Source organism: Schistocerca nitens, chromosome 1, assembly GCF_023898315.1.
Source record: "Schistocerca nitens isolate TAMUIC-IGC-003100 chromosome 1, iqSchNite1.1, whole genome shotgun sequence".
In the NCBI taxonomy this organism is placed as follows: Eukaryota; Metazoa; Arthropoda; class Insecta; order Orthoptera; family Acrididae; genus Schistocerca; species Schistocerca nitens.
In genome coordinates, this window is record NC_064614.1 from 1108671338 (window position 1) to 1108683994 (window position 12657).

Sequence of the window (12657 nt, forward strand, 5' to 3'; positions counted from 1 at the left end):
TCAGTTTACACAAAAAGAAGGCAAGAGGTTGCCGACACATCGCTGAAGTGCCACTCTCATTGCTGTTTGACTGGTGTCTACAGCTAATGCCATGGCCACAGTTGTGGTAGAGTATACGAGGAGTACAGCATCGCCAAGAGTCTACTTGGCTGCCTTAAATGTGTCGATCATTGTTAGGGTCCATTGCAGTAATGCTGTGTCCTTCACCTTGGGGCTTGACACTGCAGCTATGAGTTGTTGTATTGAATTGTATTTTTATTGATCCAGGCAATCATAGTATTGTACAGCTGTACATATGATATTGGATAGGTCAAGAGAGCTATTTACAAGTAATTTTTACAAATTGATGTTTACATTATTTTGTTGCAAGGAAATTATCTATCTTCAACAAAACAGTTAATACAAATCAAAGAGATGTAAGGTTTTACATACGATATTGGATAGGTCAAGGGAACATATTTGCAGGTAATATTTAATAAATTGATTTTACATTATTTTGCAATGAGGAAGTTAGCTATCTTTAACAAAACAGTAAATGCAAATGTTGTATGGTAAAATACAAACAGCCAATACAAATTTAGTAGTAAAGTAGTCCAGTGTATTTCATAGACATGCACAGTATATAATTTACAGACCTAATTGAACATTTATCATATTTTTTACATTTTTAACCCCTTTCAAAAAAATGATCAACTGCATAAAAGCAATGGTCCAAGAGATATTTTTTTAACTTATGTGTGAAGGCTCTTGGGTTCTTTGTTGCTTTGATTTCATTGGGTAAATTATTATACATTTGTATCCCAACATTTAAAACACTTTTTTGGTAGCAGGTAGTTCTGGACTGAATCATATGTAGGTCAGATTGCTGCCTTGTTGCATAGTTACGAATATCTCCATTGAATTTTAGTGTGCAGTCATTGTTTAACAGGTATGACTTGACAAATGAGACGATATTATAAATGTAAGCAGAGGGCAGTGTCATAATGCCATTTGTTTTGAAATGTTGTCTGCATGATTCATTATGCCTTAGATTACATATTATGCGTATTGCCATTTTTTGCATTTTGAAAATATATCTACCTCCAGGTGAGTTCCCCCAAAATATGATTCCATACTGTAATGTAGAATGGAAGTAAGCATAATATACATGCATGAGAACAGATTTTGTGACTGATTTTTTGAGTATCCTTAAAATGTAACACACAGTTGAGAGCTTTTTTGAGATATAATTTGTGTGTGTCTCCCACTTAAGATTTTTTGCAAGCCATATGCCAAGAAACATGACAGAGTCCACACGCATAAGCTCTTGGTTATTTAGAATCACATCATGCATTTCTTGTTTTTGGGATGAGAGTCTGAAGTTGACGTACGTTGTTTTCTGTATGTTTATAATCAGTTTGTTCTCGTTGAACCATTTGCTGAGTGACGACATAAGCGGTTTAATTTTTTGGTTGTGGTCCTCTATATCAGTACACGTTATTAGAATACTTGTGTCATCGGCAAATAGTGTGGTATGTCCTATAGCAAGCTTTGTGCTTATATCATCAATGTATAGCAGAAACAGTATGGGTCCCAGGATTGAGCCTTGTGGCACACCATATCTAATAGGCATTGTGTCAGAGGAGTGGACAGTAGATTGATGGGTGGTTGTATTCTTTTTTTCAAAATTAATTTCAACTTTTTGAAATCTGTTTGACAGGTAAGATTCTAACCATTTTTTGCAATTCCTCTTATACCTTTATTTGCTAACTTCTTAAGGAGTATGGTATGGTCAATTACATCAAACGCTTTGGATAAATCTAAAAAGATACCAGTAGTGATTTCCTTATTATCCAGTGCTTTTAAGGTTTTGTTGAGATACTCATAAATAGCTGTGGTACTTGTCTTTTGCTTTCTAAAACCATGCTGGTGTTTTGTCAATAAGGATAGTTTATTAGTAAAGTCTTCCAATCTGGTGTAAAATAATTTTTCAAATATTTTTGAGAATGAGCAGAGTTGTGCTATGGGCCGGTAATTGGCTACATCATTTTTAGAGCCCTTTTTGTGAAGTGGGGTAATTTTAGAAGTCTTTAGTAGGTCAGGGAAAACTCCATTTGTAAAGGATGCATTTATTATGTGGGTTAGGGGTTCTACAATGGATTCTCCACATTTCTTTACAATTAAATCAGGAATATTGTCACTACCACTGGAGTACTTATTCTTTAGTCCTTTTATGGCTGTAAGTACTTCAGGATTGGAGACTTTGTGAAGAAACATTGATGCCTGTACCGGTACAGTTTCTATTAGTGTTTGGTGTTGAGTATTTGGTCTGTGGCAGTTGTTCTTTATCAGGTTTTCTGCTATTTTGCTAAAATAGTCATTAAAACCATTTACTATTTTTTGGGGATCTGATGTGACTTCATCATTTAGGTTTAGTTTTAATGTTTTGTTTATAACATGCTGCTTACTGTTTGTTTCATTTTTTACAACTGTCCACAAGCCTTTCATTTTATTGTTAGATTCCTTTATAAATTTATCATTGTATAATTTTTTTGCTTGTTGGATAACTTTCCTGTAGATTGCAAAATAGGTCTTACAATATGACCTAAACTGATAATCGATGTCATGGTGTTTCATGTGATTTTTTAAGTCATGCTTTTTTTGGCTGGAAATCCTTATCCCTTTTGTTACCCATGAGTTTGTGTGTTTGTTTCCGATTTTCCTGGATTTCAGTGGAAATGCAGTATTGAAGTGGTGGAGAAATGTTTCATGGAAGGAATTAAATATGTAGTTTACATCATTTTCTTTATAGACCTCTGCCCAGTTTTCAGCCCTTAAAAGATAGTTAAAAAGCCTTATATTATCATCATTAAATTGTCTTTGCATTTTAGTTATTGTGGGATATTGTCCTATGTAATTTAAATTCGCTGTTAGTATTTGGGCTTCATGGTCACTGTAACCTGTGCTGATGACTTCGATTGATAGGTGTAGTTTGTCTGTGTTTATGAAAATCTGATCTAGAGCTGTTTTTGAATTTTTTGTGATCCTGGTTGGTGTTTTTACAGTTGGGGATAGGTTGAATGAATTTGTAATATTCAACAATTCATCTTTGTTTTTTCCAGGTGTGAGGAAGTCAATATTAAAGTCTCCGCTTATTAATAGATTTTTGTTTAGTGAGTGAATTTTTGTGAGTAGCACTTCGAGGGAGTGTTTGAAGGTTTGGATGTTCCCATCAGGGGCTCTATATACATTCAGTATCAATAGGTTATAGTCTGTTAAGATAATTAAGGAGAATTCAAAGTCTGTTTCTATTTGCATATTATTGTACTTTGTGAGGCTTTTGTATCTTAAATATTTTTTGACATAGATTGCTCCTGCACTTCAGTGGCATGTGGCAAATGGCATCAGTAAAAATTGAGCATGCCAAGGAATCTGTGCAACTCTTTTGCTGTAGCCAATGTCAGTAACATACTAAACTGTCCCTTCTGTATAATGTCTACTCCAGAACAGAAAGTTGCAACAGGGAGAAATGTACTTTCTTTGGTTTTTTATTTGTTTTGTGGTTCTGGGAGGCAAGGTTAATTTGATGCCTATTTAATAACATTAGAGATAAGTACAGGACATGTAGTATGGACAGCTAGATGAACCTTGTGAAATAGCATTAAAGGGGAGATGGATTGAAAGAATGATTAAGTGTAATGGGGGGGGGGGGGGAGGTAGTAATCAGATCAGAACAGTCATGGAAGGAATAAAAATAATGTATAGATCGCAGGTAACCATTCACAGTGTAGTTCAGGTGATCAGTGGTTGACAAGCACATAAAGAGGAGTGAAAATGGGGCTGAGCTTTTAGACAATGCTCAAGGTCATGGCTGACTGTATTGTCTTAGTACTGCAGCCTAAGTGGGGTGTGAGGTGCTCTTGAGTGGAGCAGATGAGCAGAGAAAGGAGGTGGTGAGGGGAGGGAGTAGTGGAGGGAAGAGTGGCTGATGACTGGGAGATGATGACTGTTAGGAGAACCCATGGTATCAGTGTGTATTACCAGCAAACCAGCTTAAGTGTAACTGTGAAAGCCATCACTTGTCTCCAAAAACAAGTAGAGTGTCAGGTGTATCATTTTTACAATGATGTTGAAATAATAGAAAAATATTAAATACCAATAATTTGCACATATTTTCATGCTTAAGTAGTTTGTTTTGGAACACGTTTTTTTTTCCATTAATTTCAGCATGAAGTCAGCACTACGACAGCATTTTGTTTCTGTCTTACAGTCTTCAAAACATAATTACCTGATCTGTTACTGGATATTGTTTTGTTTTGTTTTTAGATTTGAAGTCAAAAACTCAGCACAGTGCCAATGAATCAGAAAGTGACAAATGTGGTACAGCTGTTGTAACGGAACCTAGTTCTAAGACAACCAGGATAACAAGGAAAACAAATAAGAAACCGTATCAGCGTAGAGTTCGTAAGTCTCCACCCTCAGTGGCTGTTGATGCTGAATTGCAAGTGTCATCAGACATTCCAGTTGAAAACAATGACACACAATCCACTAACTCTGACACAAGTAAAGAGCTTAAAAATAAGCAAAATGTACGACAGACAAGCCAGCAAAGGACAAAAACTAACACTCTTGTTGAAAATAGAACTATTTCATGTAAAAAGGAAGCATTAGTTCCATGTACTTCAAGAACACTTGTTGAACAGGTGTGTGCATCAGATGTCTCAGAGCATACAGGTTCCACTCAGCATCAGCAGCCTTCCAAGAATAGTATAGTACAGCAAAAAACTCTGGTTGTAAGAAGTGCTTCCCCAATTGCATCTACAAGTACTTCAGTAATACCAGTAGAAGACCACTTTACTGTGAAAAATGAAATTCCTGATCAGTTTGTTCCAGAGCAGCAAGGAATGGGTATATCTTTGCAGACACATGCAGATCAGAAATCACCCCTTTTAGTAAAAAAAGGTATAGAGGATCTTATATCAGAACGAACTGAATATGTTGCTGGCTCATTACATAGCTCAGAAACAAAAGATAAAACAACACAGAAAATATCTGAAGTAATATGTGCAATTGATTTAGTGTCACAGAAAACTAGTGCACAAGCAAATGTTCCCGTGAATAATGTAAAAAAACTTACTATTTCAAAAAATGATAAAAAAGTTGTCACCAGTCCAGCAAAACGAAACAAGGAATTCGAAATAATATGTCCTTTAGACGAGCTAATACAACCAAAATCTCCAACATCATCTCTTATTCATAAGGATACAGCTCGTACGCCAAAAACTAACACTTTGAAACGACCAATTCAGTCAATGAATATGCAAGATAATAGTCATGAACTTTCTAGAGAAGGCACAGATGTATCCCAGAAAACAGATGTAAGTAGTGCAGATGGGGTAAACACAAATTCCAGAATCAATGCAGCAGATGCTATAACTGTAACGTCATCTGCCAATCCCACAAAAAGTGAGACTGAAAGAGAAAGTAATCACTATGACAGTGAAACAGATGTAGATGAGCCAGAGGATGTTTGCAAGTTATCTGCTAAGCACAGATCTGTTAATGGCATCCTGGAAGACAGCAACCTTTCTTCACTCACAGAAAGCGAAAATCTTGAAGTTAGATGTGATGAGGTACATCAACCAGAACGAAAGAAAACCATTGAAAATTTATTGAATGATTCACAAGATTCAGACAGTACTTCAGAAGAAATTCCTGGGGCTCAATTACCAAAGCGTACTCGTCGGTCAGGAAGATTTAATAAATGTGTTCCAATAAGTAATAAGTCCATCAATCACTTTACAAAACTGAGTCATATACAAGATAAAAGCCAAAATATTGTGCAAAATGTGCACTCAGTACTGTATGAGCAAGAGACTCAGATAGTTGACACACAGAAACTTTTGGATGGTTTGGGATAATATGCATGAGATGAATGTGATTTCACTTTTAAATTTCATAGAGAGACTGACAAGTTAACTTAAAAGGAAATGTAATGTGAATTATTGTGAACACACAGGAGAGTATTTATTTTATTTTGTGTATTTTATTTCATAAGTAATATTTTCCTGCTCGAAGAAATCATGACACCTCAGTATTTTTTATTTATATTCTCATTGAAAGGAGAATTAAGTTTTAGTCACACTCCCAATATAAAACACAATGAACATGAATTGCAGGCTGTGAAAATACTGCTTTAGAATTATATATTGTTCTTTATTACATAACCTTTTAACGAACATTAAATGTAACTAATTATTCATTTTACTAGAATTTTATGTAACTTTTCTCAACAGTTACCTTTTTATGTGTTTATAACCCTAGCGGCATGCTGCATGTGCTACATGAATTATGTTGATTGCATTACTTGAGCAATTTTGTGAAAACAGTTTTACTGGCATGTTTTATCTGAGAAAATAATTGTTAATAATAAATGCTTTATTATGGAAAAATGTTTTTTTTTTTTTTAGATTATCTCCCCGAATAATCAAAATCTCCTTACAACAACCATTCATTAAGTTTCAAGATGTTTCTAAACACTAGAACATCTGGATAAAATCCTCAAAACAGAAAAAATGATTTGCACATTGGACTATCCAGTTATTGTAAATATGGAAGCAATGTGCCTTCCCAAGCTCCATGGTGTCCCTTGGCTGTTATTGTGAATATCCCTGCAAGGTTCTTACAAGAAGCAATTTACATCAAGCTCTGAGCTAGAAGTTCTGTGTTGATTGCTCTGTTCCTCGTTATTGGCAAATAACGGGTCTACACAGAGGAGGGGTTTTTTACTAGTTCATTATGCTCATATAGATCTTTTTATTGTGACTGTTATGAGCTCACAGAATCAGTTGTTAGTAAATATTTAATGTGTTACGCTGTTCAAAAATACTGTGCTCATAGCATTCCTAACTTACACATGCTTCCTGAATTGTGGTAATTGAAAAGCACTGAAGTCAGAAATGGCAAAATTAAGGTTTTGAAAACCTGGGTTCCCATGCTGGGGACTGACCAGTGCTGTCAGTTCTGTATAACTATATGCTCCACGTGTGCTTTAACAATCATTAATCCCTAAAGTGCAGTAGTGTACATTACAAAGAGGCAGGGGTTAAGCTTAACTTCCCAGATGGTAAGGATGATAGAACCCTATATGAAGAAACTTAACATTATGGATTACTTTGCACCAATGAGGCAGACTTTTTTAAGACAAAAAACAGATGTTGGTACCTGCCACATCCCATGTGTACTAAGTTTGCTTAGTTATGTGATGCTTTGCCTGAACTTCCTTTTAGTTCCTTAGTATTTTCTGGTACATAAATGAGCTCACAAAAATAATTTCCAGCAGTTCAGGTGGGCTATTTAGCAGCAGCAAAACTCACTCAATAAAGAGATCCATGCAGACTAGCCACTGCTAAAGTTAAATCCACATGGTACAACAGAAAATCCCAAATACAGAGAAAATTATTTACAGTAGTGAAAAGGAAGACAGTTGTTTCCAATAAACTTTCATCACCATATTCAAAAATGCCCCACAGATATAGCTAAGTTCATAGGAAATGTAATGAAGAGATGGAATGGAGCAATGTTAGTAGAAAGAGAGACATTGTAGGCCAACTACTTCTTGAAAGTCCAACAACTGAAGGGGTATACCACAGATGTCAAGCTGCTCCACTTTCTTAATCATAGTGAGGTAGTGGTAACATGAAGTAATATTTTGTATTTAAATACGTTAAAACTACAGGAATATGGGTGCAGTGACCTGACGGGCTCACTAAGCAAGAACAAGCTTCCAGGTAAACAAATAACAGTGACTTTTAGTAAAGCAATAACATAAAGAAAACTCTTCTCGTTAAATCATAAGGGCTGTAGTTAATTCAGTCATAGGGCACAACAAGATTTCTTGGCTCAATCAGAAAACTGTCAAACTTTTTGATAGCTGGTTAATCACTGAAAAGTCTGAAATTAAAGGTTTTTAGTGGAACACTATCACTGTGAACCTAACAGTATAACTTCTATGCCCAGATGGCTGACTGGATGGCTGTCCAATATTCACAATCACTCTGTAGAAGCCAAGGTCAGTGTTGTTCATGGTAGACTGCTGGCAGCTTGTAGAGGGCTCCAAATGTGATGGTGTCTAGGATGACGCATTGCCTTTAACTGGCTTGATGTGACAATGTGGCATCCTAAGTGCAGTCATGGCAGAGGGATACATAAGGGACTACTTGTGGCCACGTGACATTGTGGATGCAAGTGCTGCTACAATAGCTGCACTTCTTAATTGCACTGTGGAAGCTTCCCGATGGCAAAGCCGGCACCTCTGGGTGTAGCAGCGGCTGCCAGAGTTACCTATGATAACAAACTGCTGCTGTTCTTCGGAACTGCTTGCTTTTGACTCATGATGTCATGGCATCAACAGGGCTGTGATATGGCTACCCATGTCACTGGCCTATTTTGCTGGTGGACTACAAGTCCCGATACAGTAGTAGACATATGAATGAGCCTCCAAATTTCAAAGTGAATTTAGCATATACAGGTTTATTGGAAGAAACTACTGCTATTCATTTTTTTAATATCTGACCCTTCAGATTTACCCGAGTGTACCATTGGACGCTGTATCAGGAGTACAGTGTTGTCATTTATGTCAAATCTCTTGTAGTCTTCTCAAGCTATACTTTTAGGGTTTACCTGTGTAACATGCTTATGTAGACACACACACTCACACTTTATCTCACAACTCTCCTTACCATTTCTTCTCACAAATGATTTTGATACACGTAATGTGCTATGTAGCTTTATCTTCACAAAATATGCTGTGTAGATTTACCTTCACCAATCTGATGTGTCAAGGTATCGTGAGCCACATTGTATCAGAAGAGCGATAACAAATATATTGACACTTCAATGAGGTTATTCTCGCATTCTGCAAATGCACACTTGCATACCCTGCACAAGAAGAAGTGGTTGATCATCGTGTACTAAGATCTCCACTTCCTTATGTCAATCTCCTTCTCCAGAGAATAGATGCTGAGCATAAGCAACTGAGATGGATGCTTTTGACTCTACACCATCAACTAGTGGAATTCATTAGTTCTTTGCTTACTGCGCATCACAATGTGTGTTCAATCAGTCTTACACTTCACTGATGTTCATAACAGGCACAATAAGCATCCTCATTAGACGAATTTTTGTATTAACCCTGATCATCTCATTTGAATGTATTTTTACTGGTGCTGGCTCTGAAACACAGTGCCGACAATCAAATTGCTCTTACGACACTGGGATTGTTGTTGGATACGTACGTGGCTAGAGCTCACAGTCATTTGGCAATACTATGTGGTGACTATTGTGTATGTGTGCGTTCTTTTGTGGGATACCTCATCAGTCAGCTCGAGGACATTATTCTTCTTCTTCTTCTTCTTCTTCTTCTTCTTCATCTTCTTCTGCACGTCGAACCACATACAAGTAGTGACTCACGGGATTGAACCCAGGTAAGTGAAATTTTAACCTTTTTGTAGCACCTATGCCAGCAGAACTGTCCAGCCGTACTGTGCAGCACACACCAGACACAGCATTTCACACACAAATTAACCAGTATGTTAATACTCTGATTCCAGTCACAAATGTTCAGTTGTTTTACGGGTACCTGAACAGATTTCACAACAGCTTTGACACTGGTTTTCATTTTAGAGTTCTGTCATTTATGTTACATGAACGTACTTCAAATTAGTCTCATTAATGGAACTCAAAAATATTTTTATTGCATTTACAGAGAGGATATTAGTTTCACACCTATTGCCACATTCTTTTCTTGTTATTTACAAAAGTACATACCATTGAGAATACTATCATTTTATTAGTGAACTACTGATTAGATTGAGCTGATTCAGATTTGAAGATTTGCTGTTACATAAACTCAACATGACTTAAAGTATGGACAGCAAATCTTTACTTATTTTACAAAAGCAGCTTGTTTGTTCAAAGCAGAAGAATTACATGTGTGCAAGACACACTTGAATATAACTGAAATTCTAAATTTACTCTCGGAGGAGCATTACGTCTTATTACACCTACTGCTTCCACACTAAAATGTTCATCCATCACTTAACTGTATTTACTCCTCTATTTACAGTTAATGGGCTAGAAATTTGCCCCATTCAGGATTATGAATTTTCATTTCATAAATATAAACAGTTAGAGAATTATATAGCTATATTCAAAGCATTAATTATACCATAAACATTTATATTTTGTGCTCTGCTTAGAGCTCATATTAATTTCAGTCACTTCACCATCATGGTCAAATAACTATCCTTATTCACAAAACATCTTATCAACATTTATGTACACATGTAAGTAATAACTCTTGCTATTATAAAAGTTGCAATTATTTAGAAAATCTACTTCTTCAGTTTATATCAAAGAAAATAAGAGCCTCTTTTTAAAAAATATTCTAGTTTCATATTATAATATTTCTTTATCTTTAGTACACATCACTGTCACACATGGACAAACTGTACATGAAGTACATTATGTATATATAGCTTTCTTCTTTCTAATTCAAGTGACATAGGAACACATTAGTTTGCAAATTCTAGGCAAGAAACAGTTCAAAGCTTTATGCAGTATTCGCTGTACTTAGGTTGGTACACTAGAATAAAACCATTTGTATATGTGATTGCTTACACCTGTGTAGGTACATGATGAAAGACCCCCAGGATATCGTGAAATTCGTATTAAAAAGAAAAAAAAAGAGAGAGAGAGAGAGAGAGGAAGAAACAGCGATTGAACGTAAGAGTTGGCAGAGACATTAATTGTGAATGCGCGGTGGGGTGCAGGCAAAGGAAGAGACTTTCATTCAGTTATTTGTACGTAATTTTGTTCTTTACTCTGACACTCTCTCGAATATAGAAGGACGATGTAGATGTGCGATTTTAGATATGAAGTATTGCGAGCTCTATGTATCACGTGCGCCTGAATAATATTATATGGAAAAACAGTGTCAAGTATTTTTTTATTTATTGAAGTAAGTGAAGGAACATACAAGGAAGATTTTCTTGATTACGGCAAGCGCCGTTGTTCCCAGAGTCCGCCACCTACAGCTACAACTGAAGTAAAAAATGAAGCCCGACGTCCTGCGGAACATTTCCAGTAGCGCAATCATGTTGTAACAGTTTAAAAGAGTGTTCTCATATGCATATTTAGCAATATTCAGTAATATTTATTTATTATTTTTTTTTATTACAACACAACCGGCGACCTGTGTGCCAGGACTTCAGTGCATCGGTTGTGAGTAGGGTTTCTTAATTATTGTTATTGCAAGAAATTTCTATGACACTGTTATTGATCATTAAAAATTACTTGTCTGTATTTTCTGTTTGCATGAATCACGACTGGGTACAAGTATTGCAAAAAGGTAAAAATTGAGGAGAAATTTTTTTTTAAAGGAATAAGAATTTGACCCAGGTCACGTGAAACTTTCCACAGTAAGCTGTTTTGTTCGATGCAGCAAAGGTAGGGCGCCTACGCAAGTTGCTTGCATGGTTACAATTGGTAACGCGTCTTTTGATGTAGATAGAAACATTTCCTCATTATTCCCTTCCTTGAATTTTATTTGCGAGAAATTTACAGGAATTTTTCAGTGTGATACATTTTGTCAGAAAAACATAAAGAATTGCAGTACAATAGTTTGCACATCATAATAGACGTAAAACAGGCTTTGACATTATATAAATTACATTTATCAACTGTAATAATTAGCATATAAAATTTTAAAATTTTTGTGAAAAATTTATTTTTTGTATATTCACATAACATGGCCGAAAAATATATGCCCATTGTTGATAGCAATAGCGAAAACGCAATCAGCCACGATGGCGTAGAATTGCGTGATCGAACAATTGAAGTTCAGGCACCATGCATGCCTGCTGCAGAAAGTTTAAGTACACTATGTGATCAATAGTATTCGGACACCTTGCTGAATATGACTTACAAGTTTGTGGTGCCCTCCAATGGTAATGCTGGAATTCAGTATGGTTTTGACCCATCCTTAGCCTTGATGACATTTTCCAATTTCGCAGGCACACGTTCAATCAGGTGCTGGAAGGTTTCTTGGGGAATGGAAGCCCATTCCTCACGGAGTGCTGCCCTGAGGAGAAGTATCGATGTCGGTCGATGAAGCCTGGCACAAAGTCGGCATTCCACCCGAAAGGTGTTATGTACGATTCAGGTCAGGACTGTGCAGGCCAGTCCATTACAGGGATGTTATTGTTGAGTAACCACTCCGCCAGAGGCCATGCATTATAAACAGGTGCTCAATCATGTTGAAAGATGCAATCATCATCCCCAAATTGCTCTGCAACAGTGGGAAGCAAGAAGGTGCTTAAAACATCAATGTAGGCCTGTGCTGTGATAGTGCCATGCAAAACAGCAAAGGATGCAAGCCCCCTCAATGAAAAACACAACCGCACTGTACCAGAACACCACGGCCTCTGAATTTTACTGTTGGCACTACGCACACTGGCTGATGACGTTCACCTGGCATTCGCCATACCCACACCCTGCTATCGGATCGCCACATTGTGTACTGTGATTTGTCACTCTACACAACATTTTTCCACTGTTCAATCGTCCAATGTTTATGCTCCTTACACCAAGTGAGGCGTCATTTGGCATTTACCGGTG

At 36.6% G+C, this 12657-nt stretch overlaps 1 protein-coding gene across 1 annotated transcript in view; it reads left to right on the plus strand.

The window, feature by feature from the left end:
• Positions 1–6386, plus strand: part of LOC126198869 (uncharacterized) — a 40607-nt gene extending 34221 nt beyond the window's left edge. The window contains exon 5 of the mRNA XM_049935471.1: positions 4306–6386. Coding sequence (XP_049791428.1) covers positions 4306–5900 — 1595 coding nt within the window. The 3' untranslated portion in view covers positions 5901–6386. The remainder of the gene's footprint in view (positions 1–4305) is intronic.
• The last annotated feature ends 6271 nt before the right edge of the window (positions 6387–12657 follow it).